Source organism: Triticum aestivum, chromosome 5D (genome assembly GCF_018294505.1).
Source record: "Triticum aestivum cultivar Chinese Spring chromosome 5D, IWGSC CS RefSeq v2.1, whole genome shotgun sequence".
Lineage (NCBI taxonomy): Eukaryota > Viridiplantae > Streptophyta > Magnoliopsida > Poales > Poaceae > Triticum > Triticum aestivum.
In genome coordinates, this window is record NC_057808.1 from 518909594 (window position 1) to 518930760 (window position 21167).

Below are 21167 nucleotides of genomic sequence, written 5' to 3' on the forward strand. Positions count from 1 at the left end.
AGCGACGAGGGCGAAGAGGAGGAGGAGGAGGGTGAAGACGCCGGGCCGGATGGTGGAGCGGCCGGCCAGCCTCAGCTTGACCGTGCCTCCAGCAACACGGCACGCGCGGGTGCACCGCCTGCCGCCGGCGATGATCAAGTCGAGACCCGCCAGCCGGCCACTCCTTCAGCTGGTGACGCCGTCTCCACTGACCAACCCGGCTCCCACACCACGCCTTTAGTCTAGTCTGCTATCTTTATTTTCCTGTCTTATCACTTTTAGAACAATATTTTGTTAAGTTTGCACAATTCCACCCACTGGGGGTGTATTCGAACTATGTTGATTGCCGGCCTGTTGGGGGCTTTATATGTAGATATGACTATGCATGTGTTTGGCTTTTCCTTGTTCTTTGCTTTTCATCCTTCTGTTGTTTCCTTTGCCGCCCTCCCTTGGTTGCCGCCTCCCCAGTCAGACAGTTGCTCTGCAATCTGTGGCTGGAGAAGTGCTTGGCCAGTTGGGAGGGCAAGTACTCTAGCTTTGTTGGATTATAGCGAAGTGTTTGGGAAGCCGGCCAGCCGGCTATTCTGACAGCCGGCAAGCGTGGTTGGAGGCCGTCTTTTCGCTATACAAGTTCATTAGTCCTTAGCCGTTTTTCGTGTGGGCATCCTTTCTGCCTTGGCTCTTGCTAGTCGGACAGTCGGTTCTTCGAGCTGCGACTTTCAACAAGAGAGGACTCGGGAGCCGGCACACTACTTGTCTGACTTCAGGTAGAACTTTAATATAGCTTAAGGCGGCCAGTCCCCGGGCCGACTAGTCGAACCCGGTGCCAGACAGAAAATCAAATGTAATAATACATTCATGGATATGACACTCGTCACTCATAGATAAATGAAGGCAGTCCCCGAGTGCCCCTCGGGGGGCCCGTTGTTTTCGTACTTAATACAAAAGGGTAGCATGATACATACTGCTTTTAACTGTAAAATCTTCTCAGGAGGTTCGCGTTCCATGGTCGCTCCGACTCCTTGCCAGAATCATCCCTCTTGCGTGCTCTTGGTTTTTGCGCGTCGATCAGGTAGTAGGAGTCATTGCCTAGTGCCTTGCTGATGACGAAAGGGCCTTCCCAAGGGGCCGAGAGCTTGTGCTGGCCGGCTGTTCGCTGGATCAGCCGAAGCACAAGGTCGCCCTCCTGGAAAGATCTTGGCTTGACCTTGCGGTTGTGGTAACGGCGCAACCCCTGCTGGTAGTTGGCGGACCGGCTGAGTGCTAACAGCCGGCCTTCTTCCAGCAGGTCGACACCATCTTCTCTCGCTTCCTTGGCCTCCGCCTCCGTGTACATGGTGACCCGAGGCGAGTCGAACTCGATGTCGGTTGGGATGATAGCCTCGGCACCATATACAAGGAAGAACGGAGTGAAGCCGTTTGACTTGTTAGGGGTAGTACGCAGACTCCAGAGGACAGCCGACAGCTCATCGAGCCAGCAGCCGGCCGATCGAGCAGCTCGGCGAGGCAGCTCGTTGCGCAGGCGTCGTCGACGCCTTGCAGCGTGTCGGGGCAAACGCCATCGGGCGCAGCCGGCTGGCTGCGCTCGCGGGGGAGGAAAAGGGTTCCCGTCCAGAACAGGTCTCCGGACGATGGTGCGCCTGGCCCCACGGTGGGCGCCAAATGTCGGGTGGTAGGTGCGACATATGCCAACGGGTGGCTTATCATTGTGGGAGCCAGTAAGACGTCGCCGGTGCCTGGAAACAGGATGAGGCGAAGACATGCACGCAGGCGAATCTTACCCAGGTTCGGGGCTCTCCGTGGAGATAACACCCCTAGTCCTGCTCTGCGGGGTCTCCGCATGATCACTAGATCAAAACGAGTAGCTACAAGTGCTCCTTGAGCTGTCGGATTCGAGGGAGAAGAAGAGCAAGGCTAGCTCTCCCTTTCCTCTCTATATGGTGTGTGTGTAATTCTATGAGACCAACCCTTTGCATGGGTGCCCCGGGGGGTTTATATAGGCCTACCCCCCGGGGGTACAATAGTAATCCGGCTGGGTGCGGGCCCCAGCCGTCAGTGTCTGTGCCCGCCGACTTCTCCGCCGGCCTTTGGGGCCTGCCGACTGGTGGGTCCCGCCGGCTGCCGGCCTCTTGGTCGACAGGCCGGCCCCACCGCTTGGGGGTCTTGTCGGCGGCTGGTTACTGTAGCCTCGCCCCTGATGACGAGGGCTTTGTCGAGGTAAGCGTGGCTACAGTGTGCCGCCTTGTGGGCTCTCACTGTAGCCTTACCTCGTCTTGTCTCCTTAATGTGGCACATGTTTCGAGGGAGGGGGTAGCCGGCTTCTGGGGGCCGGCTACGCCCCTGGCCGACTAGGGGAGGCCGGGCTGCCTTCGAGCGTCTCTCTGGCTAAAGGGGCCCGCCGCCTGCGGGCCGTAATGGCGTCTGTCGTGGATGACGTCGAGGCCAACATGGCTATAGTGCCGCGCCGGACGGGGGATGGCTGACCCGTACGGCGTCCTGTGGCCATGCCTGCTTCGGGATTCGGGGGTAGTGGGTTGTACAGTGGCCACGCCCCGTCTTATCTCCGTTATGTGGGCATAGTTTTAGTGGGTGCGGTCTTGGCCGGCTTCTTGGAGTCGGCGTTCTTCATGGCCGGCTTTTGGGAGTCGGTGTTCTTCATGGCCGGCTTTTGGGAGTCGGTCCTTTTCGAGCCGGCTTCCTGGAGTCGGCCATCTCGTAGCTATCTTGGGGGAGGTTTCTGGGAATGGGTCACCTTCTGAGAGTCGGCCCCTGGGATAGCCGGCCGGGGGAAGGCGGCCCTGTGCTTCGAATGCTTGAAGGCTCGAATGGCCTGATAATTTCTTGAGAAGCCAGGGGGAGTCGGTTAGGCTACCCATGGCTATTTACTCCGACATAGATGGAATCTTGTGCACGTCCACCACCAAGTCCTTGCTTCCGGTCATATGATTTGTAGCTCCACTATCGAGCAACCATGATCCCCCACCGGAAGCAAACACCTACAAGAGATCAATGCTTGGTTTTAGGTACCCATTTTGTAATGGGTCCTTTGATGTTAGTAACAAGGGTCTTAGGAACCCAAATAGACCATTCAATATACTCATGAGAAGAACCAACAAATTTGGCATAAACATGCCCATCACTAGCACGGCATAACACATAAGAAGGATTAAAGTCACCGGCTTTGTTGGACGGGGTAGCATTGCCCTTCTTGACACCGCCACCCTTCGCACTGTTCTTCTTCTCCTTGGAAGCACCCTCTCCCTCCTTCACAAAAGTTTGCTTGAGAGGAGGAGGTCGTTTGGTCTTGTCATTCTTCTTCTTGTTCTTGGGCTTGGGTGCGAACCCAATCCCCTCCTTGGCCACAACTTCCTTTTGATTTCTCAAAAGGTCGTTGAGGTTCTTCTCACCTTGTATGCATAACACAAGGCCTTTCTCAAGTTGCTCCTTCAACTTAGCATTTTCCTCAACAAGATGCACATGCTCACAACAAGGGTTAGTAGCATTTGCATTATCAATTAACACCATATGAGGAAAGGTGGCTTTCTCCTTGGTTAGCTTCACTTGGAGTTGATCATGAGACTCCTTGAGGCTAGCATGAACACCCTTCAAGACTTTGTGAGCCTTGTCGAGAATGTCAAACTCCTCTTTGAGTCTAGCAAGATCAACCCCAAGCTTTGCCTTCTCGGAGTTTAGCACACGAGAAACAATAAGAGCATGATCAAGATCTTTCTTTAACTTAGCATGATCATCGTTGTGTGGCTCCTCAATAGCCAAACGAAGACCACACTCTTCGTCAAGAGCATTGGAAAGATCCGAAATTTCATCGGCATAGTCACGACTATGCCCCTCCATCTTAGAGATGGTATCTTCGTGAGCCTCGATCATGTCATTGGCTTCACCAAGTTGTTCCAAGAGAGCAACAAAGTGCTTCTTGGATTTACCCTTGAGTTTACCCATAAAGGTCTCAAACTCATTCTCCTCCACATTTGTCCCCTCATGTTCATCAATGCTATCCGAGAAGGATGATTAATGATGGTAGTTTTGATGTTGGGGGTTACCTTGTTGGTGGCTTTAGCCATGAGGCACTTGGTGGTGATGTTCTCATTGGGTGAGTCAAAGAGAGATACCCGTGGAGTTGTCACAATGGCAACGGAGGCCATGGCAACCGACTCACCATCTTCCTCATCGTCATCATCCTCATTGTATTCTTCTTGTACCACCAATGCCTTGGGAGGAATCTTCTTGGTGAAGTTGCTCTTGTTGGGGAATGACTTGGCCTTGTCCTTTCGGATGAGCTTGCCACCATTGTCTTCCCTCTTCTCATAAGGGCACTCCGCCACAAAGTGGCTCACATTGCCACAATTGAAGCAAGTCCTCACTCGTTGCTTGCCCTTTGCGCCACTTGAATTGTTCTTGTTGAAGTTGGGCCTTGAGTTCTTCTTGCTCCAAAATTGCCTTGAAGCAAGCGCCATGTGTTCATGATAGGCACACTTCGTACCTTCGAGGTTGCTCTCCTCTTCTTCCTCTTCATCCTCTTCCTCCATACTAACCTTGGCCTTTAGAGCAAGGTTGGGCTTCTTTACTCTTTGAGAGCGAAGAACCGCATTATCGGCAGTCTTGTCCAAGATGCTCATAGCAACGAACTCATCCAACACTTCACTTGAGGACAAGGTGTGGAAGTCCGGCCTTTGACAAATGACGGAGGACATGGCTTTGTGGTAGGGCATCATTGCCTTGAGGAATTTGCGCTTGATCCAATTGCCATCCGTGTCCTTACTTCCATGATCTCGGAGAGAGACCGCGAGTTTAGTTACTCTCCGATAAAGCTCACGAGGTTCTTCATCTTCTTTCATTGCAAACTCATCGGCTTCATCTTGAACCACTTCATAGTTGGAGCGTTGAATGCTTGCGCTTCCCCGATAGAGGGAAACCACTTGGTGCCAAGCATCTTTGGCCATGGTGTAGGGCCGGAGATGAGGAAGATCTTCGGGTGGGATTGGTTCTTGGATGATGAAGAGATCATTCTCATTGAATTGATCATCCACGGCTTCTCTAGGAGTGAGGTTCCTTCGGTCATGCGGATAGAAACCTTCTTCAATGATTCTCCAAAGGTTAGTGTTCACATGATTTAAATGACGCTTAAAACGATAGACCCAAGAATCAAATTCTACATTCTTCTCAATCTTAGGGGCCGGTCCGGCATGATTCAAATGAGTGGAAGGAAGCGGTCGACCATAGACAAGTGGAGGTTCCACATGGGCAAAGATGTCGGTGCCATTTTTACCACTAGAAGAAGGAGCTTTCTCGCTAGTAGTTTCCCCCTTGTCAGAGGTAGCATCCGTCACCTTGTTAGCGGGATCACCCACTTTCAACGGTGCGGTGGAAAGTTTAAGCCCTTCTAAGAATTTATTAAACATGCTTTCGACCTCGATCGTCATGGAGGTTTTCAATGTGTCCAACGCCACATTGAATTCCTCACGAGAGACCGCGGTTCCCTCATCTCCCGTAGACGAGACCGGATTCACACCGGAGTGCTCCTCCACACTGTCTACGACGTCAACCATACTCTTTGGATGGTAAAGTCCTTAATAAAAATACGAGGCTCTGATACCAATTGAAAGGATCGATATAGTTGACTAGAGGGGGGTGAATAGGCAACTAACAATTTTTAGCTTTCCTTTACCAATTTAAACTTTGCATCAAAGTAGGTTGTCTAGATATGCAACTACGTGAGCAACCTATATGATGCAACAACAATAAGCACACATGCAAGCAAGAGATAAAGCACAAATAAGCTTGCACAAGTAAAGGCACGAGATAACCAAGAGTGGAGCCGGTGAAGACGAGGATGTGTTACCGAAGTTCCTTCCCTTTGAGAGGAAGTACGTCTCCGTTGGAGCGGTGTGGAGGCACAATGCTCCCCAAGAAGCCACTAGGGCCACCGTATTCTCCTCACGCCCTCACACAATGCGAGATGCCGTGATTCAACTATTGGTGCCCTTGGAGGCGGCGACCGAACCTTTACAAACAAGGTTGGGGCAATCTCCACAACTTAATTGGAGGCTCCCAACGATACCACGAAGCTTCACCACAATGGACTATGGCTCCGCGGTGACCTCAACCGTCTAGGGTGCTCAAACACCCAAGAGTAACAAGATCCACAAGGGATTAGTGGGGGGATTCAAATTTCTCTTGGTGGAAGTGTAGATCGGGGCCTTCTCAACCAATCCCTAGAGAATCAACAAGTTTGATTGGCTAGGGAAGGAGATCAGGAGAAAATGGAGCTTGGAGCAACAATGGAGCTTGGAGGTGGAAGAGATAGTGAACTAGAGGAGGAAGACACCCCTTATATAGTGGAAGAACAAATCCAACCGTTATCCACCAACTCAGCCTGCGCAGCACGGTACTACCGCACCTGAGGCGCGGTACTACCGCAAGGGCACGCAGTACTACCGCAGGGCCCCGCGGTACTACCGCCCACACAGCAGAGACCAGAACAGCCAAAAATGCACTAAAGCAGAGGGCGGTAGTACTGCTGGCGCGGTACTACCGCTCCCCCTTGCGGTACTACCGCAAGGCAGGGCCGGGGCTGTCCAGGGGTGGGAAGGCACGGATATAAAAATTACATCCGTGGCTACTTCCGCAGAGTTGAAGTCGATGCAAAAACCCGACGCGGTAGTACCGTAAGCCAGCAGTGGTACTACCGCGCGAGGCGCGGATGTAAAAAATTACATCCGCCCCTTACTGCCGTGTACTTGCGGAACTAAGTCAGAGACCACGGTACTACCGCTTACTAGAAGCGGTACTACCGTGGGTCCTTGCGGTACTACCGCACCAGCGGGCGGTACTACCGCAAGGTCCTGCGATACTACCGCTCTAAGGAGCAGTACTACCGCACGCCCTAGTTCGGCAAGCAAGAGCAATATTTGCATAGACAAGGAAAACATAGGATGCTCCAAAGGCTAGAGGAAAGGAGGTGCAAAGGAAGATGTGTACGTGATGAATCCACCCAACCTTTTCAACGCGGACCCCCTTTTAATAGTACGGCTTCCCTACGACTCAATACCACCGAAAAGAAACGAAGAGAAAGGCCGTCTTCCATAGCCTTCGAGGGGAACCAAATCATCTTGTGCCTAGTCAATATATCTGAAATATTCGATGCACATGATTAGTCCGCAAAAGCATTGTCATCAATCACCAAAACCAACTAAGGGATAAAAATGCCCTTACACCACAGCATCAGCACCAGCAGCTACAGCTCCAGTTCCACCTCCAACAGCTACTCCACCAGCTCCAGCTACTTCATTAGAAGCCTTCGTCCTTGGAGTTCTCTCAACACTACCTCCCGAAGATCAAGCCTGAGAGTCGTTTAGCACTATGCATTCTCAAACTTTTTGGTAACTTGTTTCCAAAGGGGGAGAAAAATGTATAGATCATAGGCTTCGAAAGAGAGAGAGAGTGTTGGTTTTTATCTCTCTTTGCACTTATTTGGTTTGATTTTAAACTTTATTGCGTGCTTGTGTGAGCTACTTGTGAGATACTTGTTTGATGTTGTGTTTGATCATATGCTACCCTTAATGCTTGATTGGATGATATTATATCTTATATCCTAGATGATCATTAACTTGTTTTGGTGATGAGTGCATGCTTTAACTTCTATCATTTTGAGCGCTCCACCAAGATGTATGTGACATGGAAGAGTAACCCATGATCCTAATCAATTGTGCATTTGCATTCAAAAGCAAATTTTAAATAATGCACAAATTTAGGGGGAGCTCTTGCTTATCACATACTTCTCAAAGCGACGATGTTTTTCAATACTATTTATCATTTGTCGAAGCTTTGATCTATATGTTGTCATCAATTACCAAAAAGGGGGAGATTGAAAGTGCAACTATCCCTGGGTGGTTTTGGTAATTCCTAACAACATATAGCTCATTGAGCTAATGCTATTTCAAGATAGATATTTCAGGAAAGCTCAATGATTGGCATGGCATGGATTAGAAAGTGGACCCTTCAAAATGCTAAGGACAAAAGATTGGCTTAAGCTCAAAGTACAAGACTCTACATTTTCTATTTTAGTGATCCAAGATCACATTGAGTCTATAGGAAAAGCCAATACTATTTAGAAGGGATGAGGTGTTGCTTAATGAGGTGCTTGCTCAAAATGCTTAGTGATATGCTCCAAAACCCTCCACTACTTTCTCATATCCACATATGTACCAAACCAAAAGTCCAACTCGGCCCCACCGATTCCTTCTATCCGGCGCCACCGAGTTCAGTTGACATAGCCACTGCCAGAAACCCTAGTCTTTTCGGTCTCACCGATAGGGATCTCGGTCTCACCGATATGGGATTGTAATCTCTCTGTTTCCCTTCATAACGTTTCGGTCAAACCGAGATGAGCGATCGGTCCCACCGAGATTGCAATGCAAACACTCTGTTTCCCTTTCGTAACGCTTCGGTCCAACCGAGATGAGCGAATCGGTCCCACCGAGTTTGCCTGACCAACTCTCTGTTTGAGTATTACCAAAATCGGTCCCACCAAGTTTGTGTAATCGGTCTCACCGAGATTACATTATGCCCTAACCCTAATGATATCGGTCTCACCGAGTTGACATGTCGGTCCCACCGAAACACCTAACGGTCACATTATGAACCAAGTCGGTCTGACCGAGTTCTCTGAATCGGTCCCACCGAGTTTGGTGATTTGTGTGTAACGGTTAGATTTTGTGTGGAGGCTATATATACCCCTCCACCCACTCTTCATTTGTGGAGAGAGCCATCAGAACATGTCTACACTTCCAATACATATTTTCTGAGAGAGAACCACCTAGACTTGTGTTGAGGTCAAGATATTCCATTCCAACCACATAAATCTTGATCTCTAGCCTTCCCCAAGTTGCTTTCCACTCAAATCTTCTTTCTACCAAATCCAATCCTATGAGAGAGAGTTGAGTGTTGGGGAGACTATCATTTGAAGCACAAGAGCAAGGAGTTCATCATCAACACACCATTTGTTACTTCTTGGAGAGTGATGTCTCCTAGATCTGCTAGGTGTCACTTGGGAGCCTCCGACGAGATTGTGGAGTTGAACCAAGGAGTTTGTAAGGGAAAGGAGATCGCCTACTTCGTGAAGATCTACCCTAGTGAGGCAAGTCCTTCGTGGGTGACGGCCATGGTGGGATAGACAAGGTTGCTTCTTCATGGACCCTTCGTGGGTGGAGCCCTCCGTGGACTCGCGCAACCGTTACCCTTCGTGGGTTGAAGTCTCCATCAACGTGGATGTACGATAGCACCACCTATCGGAACCACGGATAAAAAAATCTCCGTGTCAACATTGCGTTTGCTCCCTCAATCTCATCCCTTTACCTTCATATGCAATTGTTTTACATTCCGCTGCTATAATCTTAGAATTGCATATGTAGGTTGATTGCTTGACTTGTGCTAAGTTGTTAAAATCTGCCAAGAACTAAAATTGGGAAAAGGCTAGATTTTTATTTGGTCAAGTAGTCTAATCAACACCCCCCCTCTAGACATACTTTCGATCCTACAATGATGAAACAAATAAACTAGAAAGTATAATGTTAAAAGTAGAGTTGAGATCAAGGGGGAGAATGTTAGGATGATCTATCTCCCGTTTGAACCCAACGGGTCGAACGGGCCCCTGACTCGCGCCCTGATCGGGGGCGCCCAACCAAACCATGGTTGGTGGGCCCCTGTGACCTGCGCTATATAAACAGAGGTGGGGGCCAGGGCACGAGATACGAGGTTCACCGCTGCCACAAACCCCACCAACACTACCTACCGATCTAGGATTAGCGCGGTGCTCACGGGAAGCACACCACCACCGCCATCTCTCTGCCATCACCGGCCACTACTTCACCGTGGCCGGCACCGGCTCGAGCTCTTCAACCCAAGGAGAAGGTAGGGCTACCGGATTGATGTAGCCTAACAGATCCAAAGTGACCTATCACACTGCTGCCAGCATGCAGCAATGGCTGCTCACAGGAGGTTAAGGGGAGCTGGATCCGGGAGCTGTGGCGGCGCGGCGTCTGCGCACCCACCGGTGTACCGCGCTGCTGCTCCTCGCCGGCGTCCTAGACCATCTGCACCTCCTGGCCGGCGTCCCCCGCTGCTGCTCCTCACCGGCGTCCCGCGCCATCTGCAGCTCCTTGCCGACGTCCTGCGTTGGTGCTCCTGGTCGGTGTCGCATGCTCTTCCTCGGTGCCCCGTGGGTGGGTGGGTGGGTGCGACGGCATGTTGGATCATGGGAGAGAAAAAAGGAGAGAGGATGACAGGTGGGTCAGGCGTGGACACTGTCGGACAAAGAGGACGCGAAGACGTTCGTTTTCTGTCCGCTTTGGTCCTAAATCCAGATCAACTTTGGTCTGAAAATGGAGTAGAACGTATACGAACTGGACAAAAATAAGGACGGGGTTTACGGTTGTGTCATCTTTTTTGTCCGTTTGATGCAAACATGCACGGCAGGACGATTTGGGGTCTAGCGTTGGAGTTGGCCTAAATGGCTGATGACAATTTTGGAGCCACCAACCCACTTGCTGTGAGACCGACCGTCAATGTTGATAAGAGATAAAGCAAATGACAGGGAATAGTAATTGTGAACATTTGTTTCTTATTCATTGATGTGGGTATTATACCTACCCAAAGGGTGTGTTACAAGAGATGTCTTTTACAGAAAGGACGTGAGCCAATAGTTACGTATGTTGCCTAGTAAAGGACGATGGTTAGGGGAGAGGCAGGGATTATTCCTAATTAATAAAATTTAATGGACGTCGATATCTGCCACACGTGTGGCATCTAGGGGGTATCTGCCGCACGCCCCGTGTGGCATCGACACAGGCCCGCCCGCCCGAGCACGTCCGGCGCACCCCGCCACAGCCTGCACGTTCGGTGTGCGGCGCGATCGCCCGCATGAGCACGTCCGGGCGAACGACCACGCGGCCCGCACGACCCGTCTCGGCCCTCGCCCCTCCCCGCCTGCGAGCCACACGCCCCGCGTGGCAGTAACCACACGTCCCGCCGCGATTGCTATGGTCCGGACCCTCTTCCATGTACGTGTAACTGCAGTTGCCATGCCACTGAACTGCAGTTGCCATGTCGGACAACTACAGTTGCCATGTCGCTGAACTATAGTTGCCATGTCGGACAACTACAGTTGCCATGGTTGCTCAACTGCGGTTGCCATCTCAGGTCAAGTGTTGGATGCCATTTTTGGGCAACTGCAGCTGTTGCCATGTATGGTCTGGTCTACTACAGTTGCCATGATTTAAAAACTTTAGGAGTTGCCACCTCTAACACTAGACAGTTGCCATGTAGCACTACGAAACATGGCAAAAAACATGTCCGGGTAAAGAGAGAGTTGCCTCTGCTTACAAGCACACTAGGGCAATTGCCATGTACCCTGCAAAAACACATGGCAACTGATAGCTTTTGGTGTGTGGGGAGAGGAGACGGGCATGTGGACTACGGTGGTATCTTTAGGAGTTGCCACCTACTAACACTAGACAGTTGCCATGTAGCGCTACAAAAACAGACGTGGCAACAATAACATGTTCGGGGTAAAAGAGAGTTGTCATCTGCTTACAATCACGAATAGGGCAGTTGCCATGTAACCTGCAAAAAACATGGCAAATGGGCAGTCGTGGGAGATGGGGGACAGAAGTCGTGCGGGGCGAGCGGGCGCGACAGCAGTTCCACCGCACGCCCCGAGTCGCAACCGCTGACCTCGGAAGGAAAACAGCGTGCGGGCGAACTCCCTCACACGCCACACACACGAGTTGTCCTACGTGACACACAAAATCAGCCCTCTCGTGCCAAGATTCGTGCAAAAGGCATTGGGTGGCGATCGAGGCGTGTGGGCGAGTTGGCTAACGCCCACACGTGTGGGCGTTAGTGTTTTCGAATTTAATTTATTCTTGACACTCCCCTAATCGCTGCTTCTCCTTGTGATCATACATAATCTTGTTTAAAGTCTCCTCCAAAATCCTGTGAAAAAATTATGAGGAGATGTGCAATATGCCCTGAAAACTTCTTCCAAAAATCCAGTGAAAAAATAAGGAGAAAATAACATATCACGATGGTTGTATTACTATTGCCTCATTAAAAAACTTCTATGAGAAACCATTTAAGAAAAAACTCATAAAGGAAAAAAGTGCAATATCTAAGATCCGAAGATCTTGAATAGGTTAGAGTAACTCTAGCAGATCCCGCATCCCGCCGGCCCGCAAAACGCGTTTGCAATTCGCGCAAAACCGCTTTTGCGGGCCGGCGCGGGCTGGCACAGATGTAGACCCCGTATAATGGACCCGTAAAAAAGCATATTCTCGGAATATGCTTTTTTACGGGTCGGCTTCTGCGGGTTATGATCTGGTGCAGCTCCTCCCGGCCCGCAAAACTTATATTTGCAACTTAAATTGATCTAGCATAACGCTTTTCTTTGCTTTTGCAACAACATTAGATACAAAAGATATCACCAAATCTTGGCTAGAATAGCAAAACCAAAGGAAACAAGAACCACAAGTATGCATTTCAGAAGATTTCCAACTTCCATAACTGCTCCCACTAGTTGAAGCAATATCTTCTCCATGACTCATTGTTGATCTGCGGATTCTTGATCTTGCTTTCTTCATTCTTCATCTTTGGTTCGAAAGAAGTAGACGTTGCTTCCCCTCTAGTTGCACATGCAGCCGCATCATTGCCTTCGATTGTACTAAGGAGTGCACTAACATCTATTAAGTTTTTTTCTATCAACAAATCAATGTATTGGCCTTCCCAAAACCAAAATGAGCATCCATCGTCCTACACAAAAGAATGAGCATGCTCGAAGTGAGCTACCGCGATTGAACTAAAGAATGAGCTATGGAACGAGCTACCGCAAGTGCACGTACCCCGTCGTTTTCGCATTTGTAGAACACCCATCCGGGGTGCTTCGGCGTGCCCGAAGTGAGCCCCTGCACTTGGCGCGGGCAATCGTCGCACTCTATGAGCGGCATCGGCAGGCCACAAAGACGTTGCGCGAGCGCCGAGCCCGGTGGACGGCCGGACGAGTCCATGCCCGCAAACCTTCGGCGGCGGCGGGCGGACGAACCCGTGCCTGCATGCGGCGATGCGCCCTTGCTTGGCTGCGGGAGAGGCTCCCTGACCACTCCATCGCCTGGGGCAGCAACCGGCGGCCGGAAAAAGCCAAATCTGGCGGCCCGCGATGAAGTGCCGCAGATCTGCAAATCCGGCGGCCCGCCGACGCAGGGGGGAAGGGAGGGGAGGCCTCGTGCGCGTGGCGCCCTTCCGGCGTGCTCCTGCCGGCTGCTGTCGCCGGAATCTTGGGCGGCGGCCGGCGGCGGCGAGAGGGGGGAGAGGAGAGGTGGTTGGTGGGAGAAAGCGCGGGATGAAATGTCCCCCCACCAACTGCTTCCGCTTATATGCAGGACACCGCAGCCGCGAGGGGAAACCCCGCGTTTTCCTGGGTTGGGGTCGGGATTTTGCCGCGCCCCCTAAAAATTTTTGCGGGCCGGGACGGGATGCGGGGTCTGATCGGGCTGGTTTTTTCGTCCCGACCAGCATTTTGGCAGTTATTTTACGGGTCAGGACGGGATGTGGGGTCTGCTAGAGTTGCTCTTATCATATGGGAGTACACCCTCTCTCTTGGATGTGCCTAACTGTCCTCGGTTTCCTGTGACCCCCGATGATATCGCGGTGCTCAAGCACCAAAGCACACCACGGCCGCTCGCCGGAGGACGCCGAGTAGTGATGCCGACCTGCGCGGATGCAAGAAGAGGATGCCGATCTTCGCCGGGGAGCGTCGATGCGGGAGTGGTCGTGGCGTGTGCAGCCATGGGTCTACGCCGCTGCTCTTCGGGACGTCGTCAGCCTCTGTCTTCCGCTCGCGCAGCGGGGCTGATGGGATCACTCGGCCGGGAGCGTGTTGATAACGTGATAAGAGATAAAGCAAATGATAGGGAATAGTAACTGTGAACAGTTGTGTCTTATTCGTTGATGTGGGTATTTATAACCACCCAATGGATATGTTACGAGAGGTGTCTTTTATAGAAAGGACATGAGCCAATAGTCACGTTTCTTGCCTAGCAACCGACGGTGGTTAAAGGAGAGGCAGGGATCACTCCTAATTAATAAAATTTAATTAATTCTTGACAAAAGTAACCCAGAAATATGATTATGGTCATCACCGCACCATTGAGGGCGTCGACCACAACAACCGGAAATATACTCTCTTTTTTTCATGGGGAAAGGTTCTTTGAGATTCGGTGCGTGCATTGGCACCATGTGAACAGGGAGTGTGAAAGGGTAGCACATGTCGTCACCTTCAGCCGCTCCGGCGTGAGCACGACGTATGTCGTCATCCTTTGTCGAGCAATGGCTATCGATGGACGACGAGCGGATACGGGGGGTGGTGATGCGGAGAGAAGGGAGATGTGGGAGGGAAATGAATACGGCTAGACTTAGTGGTCGTTGTCCGACTTAAATAGTTGGACTTTGGCCCTCAGGCGGCGAGCCAAAGAGGCGCCACCCGGCGACATGAATGTCTCCACACCCCACCCGGAGGAGAAGCCCGTCAGACCGATGGGTTTCTGAGTGTTTCCACGTGGGACCCCGTCGTAAGTCTGACGTGGTGGAAGCGCCCGGGCCTCCCCATATCCTATCCCGGATTTGGGCTCGATATGAGGGGTGCCGGTCGGTCCGGGTGTATAGGGCCGACATGAGGAGCCCGTCTGCATCGTTTTCTTTTTGACCGGTTCAAAAGAATAGAGGGGGAGATTAACGTAATGCGGTGAGTGTATTGCTTGAGCCTCATGGGCATATATATAGTAGTACATGGTCTTCTTGGTGTACAAGACAAGCTAGAACAAATCCTAGTCTATCTAATGTTTTCTAAATATTCACGATACTCAACATCCCCTGCAGTCACAAGGTAGCGACGCAGACAGTGTGACTGGAGAATAATACAAAGGTAAGCTGACGACATCCCCCCATAGTTGAACGGTCGATGCATCGCGGAAGTCGTGGCTAGAGTGGAAACCGGCGAGGTTGCTCAAGTAAGGCGGTAGGCCCTTGTGTCGATGTCGATGTAGTCGAGAAACGTAGGGTGGTAACCTAGCAGTCGCCGCCTCCTCGGGCGCGGCCGGTCAACACGACCGGCAGACAAAGCCTTGGCACAGACGGCGCGGCCCCCAGCGGCGGTCATGGAGACCGACCGCCCCGGGGGTGGCGCGGAGCTGAAGCGGCGCCGGCTAGAGTTTGGATCGAGATTAGGCTGATATGATGTGGAAGAATAGAGGGGGAGATCGGCGTGATGCGATGGATGTATTGCTTGAGCCTCATGGCCATATATATGGAGTACATGATAAAAAACGATGGGAAAAGATTAACCGGAGTGAGGCGAGACTGCCAACTCAGACTTTAGGAGTAGAAATTTTGTTTGATTTGTAAAAACTCTCTTTTTACCATAAATAAAAAATAGATTCGCACTGCCGTCAACGCACCAATGTGTTTTTATTTACTTTCTACTTACCCTTTTTACACTGTTTATAATTAACTTTTGATTGCATCCACAATTCTTAAAAACAATAAACTTTGAACATTTTAAAAATATAGATTTTCAAAAAATGTGTTAAAAAACGTTTTCCAATTGTTTGATTTCAATTTCAGGAAGAAATTTTAAATACATTTCACTAAATTTAAGTTACAATCAGTAAATTGAAATACGCTTTTTTGAATTTTAGTTTCCATAAAATATTATTTCAATCATCCACAGAAGTTGCAAAACCAATATTTAAATATAAAATTATACTTATAATCAAATAAAAATTGAAACATGCTATTTGGTTTTGAAATGCAACGTAATAAATGAATTTGATTGAAGTACAACTATAATAATTGAGATTTGGTTAATTATTTATGATTTTTGGTAGAAAATTTGAAATATTAAATTCAGACTTACATGACTCAAAAAATCAAATTCAAATGATATTCTAAAGACAGTAAATTAAAAAAAATTCAAATATTTTTTGATTCCATGAATATCATACAATACTTTTTTTATTATGTCAATGAAATTTTGTTGTTTCTATAATTCATATTGTCACGAATAATATATTATTTCAATCAAAGCTCAATCAACTTTATAAACACTTCACACAAATTTCAATCATTTCAGTCATATTTCAATCAATTTCAGAAGGAAAAACCAATTATTCCTGCCATATTTAAGCATATCGGTTTAAGTGTATCATATGTTATTACACAATTCATGGCCCGCTACTCGGCGTTTTGGACTCGTATGTGTCATGGGTCATGTACACAAGTGTTACCCCACCAACTAGGCCCGACGAGAGATCAACACCATCTTATAAGAGAACTTTGGTCATATCGCACAAATGACATCAACTTAACGCCTAAATCCACAACATATGAATCTTTCAGTTCTCGGAACAGAGTGAATTAAACCATTATAAATCGTAACTACCAAAATCTCTTGTGTTGCTATGAAGCCACAAAAGACGGCGAGTCGGCCAACGGCTTGGGGTGTGTGTTAGGGGGGGGGGGGGGGGGGGAGGGGATGCATTGGAACCATTGAAGTGGCATCTTGTAGTTCTAGTTAAAAGTAGGGGGAAGAATAATTTTGGTTATGACATCACTACTTTATTAACACAAAATGGATATGTTGTTGTTAAATAATTTCAACAATTCAGAATTGTAGGTATTATAATTTTCAAATTCTTCAAAGAATACACCCTTCCCCTACTCAATCCAAAAAATTCACTTCAAAATTAAAAAACAGCGAGGCAGTTTGGTAACAACATCCGCCTCAAGTCGCAATTAATTAATTAGTACAATAGTACAAATAACAACGGAACCAATAGCTTGTTTAAAAACGACAAACAAAATTGTGACGTGTGACATGCAAACCAATACTCCCTCTGTAAACTAATATAAGACCGTTTATAGATCACTAAAGTAGTTTCTAGATCATCATGTTATAATACCACGTCATGCTGCACTAAAAGACGCATGCGAAATCAGATGAGAACAAGCTGGAGAACTGACAGGGAGAAAGGACCGAAGAAGACGGCACCTGTGCCTGACCATGTCCGCATCTTTGCCAGAGAGGTCTTCCTCTCCTTGAATATATGGAGAAACTGAAATTAAGGTCTCTTTGATGATATCAATAACCGCCACTGAAAGCTTGTTAACCTTGTCCCTTGGCTCAGACACGATGAAGTGTATGTGATTGGGCTCGTCCCTATTCACAAGAGGGAACATGGGCACAACATTGCGAGGGAGAAGACGCTTAAGGACGACAAGATACTGAAATTTTTGAGACGTAATCACCGCTTCCTTGTGCCAAACATTGTCTTCCGATGATGCTCGAGTATGACAGGTGATGGTGAAACTAGAGCTAGCAGCGAGCGGGCCAAAAAAGCCGTCATCGTCACGGGCAACGTCGACAAACCTGAGCTGATTGCCATCTTCCCCAGGGATGACGCACAGGCTGCGGTACATCTCAAGGGTATTTCCGCTTCGTGAAGAATGCCGAGGGCGGTTGTTGATGGGCAATCGGCTGTAAGAGATGCTACTTCGTACTCTTGTTTCTACTAGTGCATCATGGCGTGGGTTGTAGGACATGATGCCTCCTTGGTGGTAATCAACCCAGATTACGCAGTCCTTGGAAACGATGGTAGCATCGGTTGACCAAGCGATCAGATCGGTGAATTCCTCCTTGGTATGCAGAATCGGCAGCGTCATAATCTTCCACTCGCCCATGGCAACATCATCATGAGAACCATCGGTCGTCGTCCACGGAGTGGAAGACGCATAGTTCTGCTCCCATACGTGCACTGCCCTTTGCTGAAAGATCAAACTTGGCCAGCTGCACCACCGTGAAGTCACCGTCCATGCCGCAGTATATTCCGATCGTGTCACGATTGAAGTGGCGTTTCATGGTCGCACCCTTGCCCCACTGTTCGATCACCATGGGCTCGGAGCACGCCGGGAGCCGCTTGAGCGCGCCTAGAGCGGCATTGAACACGAAGTAGTCCCTCCGGTAAGGGTCCCTGTCGGCGTCGTTGTCGGCGAGGCTGAGCAGGAGGAGGTTCCCGTGGGCCGACAGGAGCTCGGTTCCCCTGCCCCTCCCGTCGTGGTGGCGCGGACCGCGCGGCCATTGCACGTAGAGGCGGGAGAAGGCGGGAGGGGCCGCGGGGTCAGTGGCGAAGCCACGTTATAGCTGCGTAGTCGCTTGACTACACAGGATTTTCGTACCTAGTTGACCCAGGTCTGCATACGACAGGCCCATCTATACTGTTATTCTACTGGGTCATAACAGAAGTCCAAAATCCCTTGCCTCCGTTGATCCCCAAATTACGTGATCTCCTTCAACTTCCCATACTAACGCAAGACCATGGACAGCCGCCACGGCGCAGCGTCTTCAGATCTTTGGCCTGGACTCTGGACGTGAGGCGTCAGGCACGGCCACCTCCGGCCATCCGGCGAGCCGTTAGCGACGCACCCGCGGTTGCACACGCATAGTGTGCCAGAATCAATTGATCAGTACTGTTGTACTAGTCACCACACTCTATCCTATCCAACATCAGGACGAGGCCCTCCACTTCTATTTGTAAGTTTTATTTATCTGCCAATGCTGCAATACTCTTCTTTCTCTTCCATTTTTCTTTTCTCTCACTAGCAATATTAGGTTTCAGGAAAGTTCAAAATAATAAATATTAGGTTTCAGGAAGCAAGAGATTGTTTTATTAAGAATAAGAATGACATATTCCGTTTTTCTTAGCAATATATTTATTTTGTCAGGTCTTTGGTTTGGTAAATGGATAAATTTGTAAGGAACTGGCAGTCCATGTCAAATGTTGCAAATTCCTCACAACAATCACCTGAAAATGGGGAAGAACAGACTCCTATTGATACTCACAGCATATCAAAGTATACATAATCACAAAAAACTACTATCATAGATATGTTTGTTTTTAATAAAGTATGATGTTTTTTGTTCCTTTTTATGATCTAAAAAAATTCATTAGTAAAGCTTGACATCACAAGATTTTGATCCTGGCACCGCCGCTGCGCGGGGAGCAGGGCGACCGTGAAGGCGTCTCCCAGGGAGGTGATGGAGTTGGCCCTCAGCGGCGCGGCCGCTTCGTCCGGGAAGGAGCCGTCGTCGACGCCGTCCCTGCGGAACACGAAGCGCTCCAGCATGATCCATGAGGTCTCCGTGGGCGGGCCGCCGGCGGACCAGTAGGTGGAGGACCGCAGGGGACGGGGATAGATCGGCCAGGATGAAGATGTATACATGGCCATGGATCGGCGAAGACGAAACGAACTTCGGTGTATTAGGGTTTGAGAGGCGATGATCGCGTTGTAGTTTACGTCTTGAGACAGACTATATGGAACACTACGTGTTTGGTTCGGCTGCTGGTAACGCAAACGGCAAGGGCGATGCTGGGCCTGGGCGTCGGCCAATCGATCTCGTGCCTGGGTCGGTCGCCTCGCCAGCCGCACGATCACCCTGCGCGCAGCCGTTCCATTACCCCATCTCACCCCTCTCAAGCCGGCCTCCCACCGGCAAGAAGTGGTCGACCACCGGCAAACCCAGCTCCACGGACGTGGTTGGCTCCGGCGAGAAGCAACAGTGGCGCGTGCCCTCCGGCTATCTCGCTCCGTCGACCTCGAGCTCATCGTTTGTGCATTTGTTCAGGAGATTTTTAGCAACTGAAGTGCGCCGCTTAGCAGCAAACCACCTGCCGTATGTCGTTGTCGACGCCCAAATATGAATGTGATGTGTCGCCTGGATGAACTGTTTGGGGGAGCAAAATTGTTGTGCGAGTTGTGGTAATTCCTTGGGTGCGGGTTTAAGGAGAGATACGTGGATAGTGTTTGCAAACCAGTTAAGTGGTGCGAATGCGAAAGATTAATACTGAGACCATTATTATTCAAGCATGACTACTGAAGTAGCAGCAGGGCAGGCGAACTACAGGTATCGTAGCTACAGTAGTACTATTTATTCAGCCGGCCATGAACTCCTCCGTCGACCACTTCGTGTCATCACTTCACGCCACCCGCGCACGATCACCATCGGTTCGCCCCGCCGGCCGCTCACTGTATCCTGCGATAGTGCCATGCGTTGCATGCATGCAAATGCGCCATTAGAATCAACGAGCTTGACGAGCTAGCATTTTTCCTAGTGCAGTGTACTCCGCAAGTGGTGTGAGGGCTTACTTGTCGCAGTCGGTGTGGGGGCTGACGGGGATGGAGATGCCGAGCTTGCAGAGCGCCGGGAGCTGCCGGGCGCGGTCCGGGAGCACGCCGAATGACGGGCCGGACTGCTCCAGGCACCTGCAGAGCGCGCGCCGTGCGCCCGGCGTGCCCGCCATCCTCCGCAGCCCCTGCGCGCCGCGGCAGCAGCTCTCGCTCGGCGCCCCGGCGACGGCGCCCACCAGGAACGACCCGCACGGGATCAGCGCGCTTACCGCGTCTCCGCACGACACCTCAGCCGCCGCCTCGGCCGCCACCGCTGCCATGGCAGCCGCGAGGAGCATCCCCACGACGAGGATGGCATTGGCCCTACGAGTGCTGGGCGCCATCGTGCTGCACTCTACTCTCTCGAGCTAATGATGCGTGGGCTGGTGCGGGTGCTGTACACATATGTAAAGCGTGAGGAGGTCAGGAAAGTTGGTGGAGCACCTGAATGCGCCATGCCGCTCGCCGCGTACTCGTTGCCGCTTTGGGTGCTCTTATCGTAACCGCTCCCCGGAGGCTTATTAAACCGGACCCTGATAGAGTAGAAGGCCCTCGCCGGACTACTCAATGCGCCGCACTGTGCCGGTGCAACTGCAATGCCCGCCGTGGCTCAGTTGATCTGCTGTCAGGGGCAACTAAGTTTTTTTACCGGAGCCGGGAGCTACCGGTGGAGAATCTGCCGTTCAATTGCTTTCTTTGAGATTCGTGCCAGCTTTTTGTGTATAAAGTAAAAATAATTTACTATGCAATACAAACAGTAGACAAAGGAATACATCTGTGCATATCAGATGTGTGGCAGCTTTAGATGTGACTTAGTGGGTGACTGATTAAAAGGACGGCGCATGGGTTCTCTCCCCAAACAAAGTAGTTGCATTTTATTTGCTGCTCATATTTTGAATGGT

General features: G+C 50.2%; 1 protein-coding gene across 1 annotated transcript; it reads right to left on the minus strand.

Annotated features, from left to right (window-relative positions):
• Positions 1–19936: 19936 nt before the first annotated feature.
• LOC123123399 (non-specific lipid-transfer protein A) lies at positions 19937–20651 on the minus strand. Its single transcript, XM_044543902.1, has 2 exons — positions 20245–20651; positions 19937–20131 (listed from the first exon to the last, which is right to left on the minus strand). The coding sequence occupies exons 1-2, from the start codon at positions 20607–20609 to the stop codon at positions 20122–20124; spliced, it is 375 nt and encodes a 124-aa protein (XP_044399837.1). The 5' UTR covers positions 20610–20651; the 3' UTR covers positions 19937–20121.
• Positions 20652–21167: the final 516 nt, after the last annotated feature.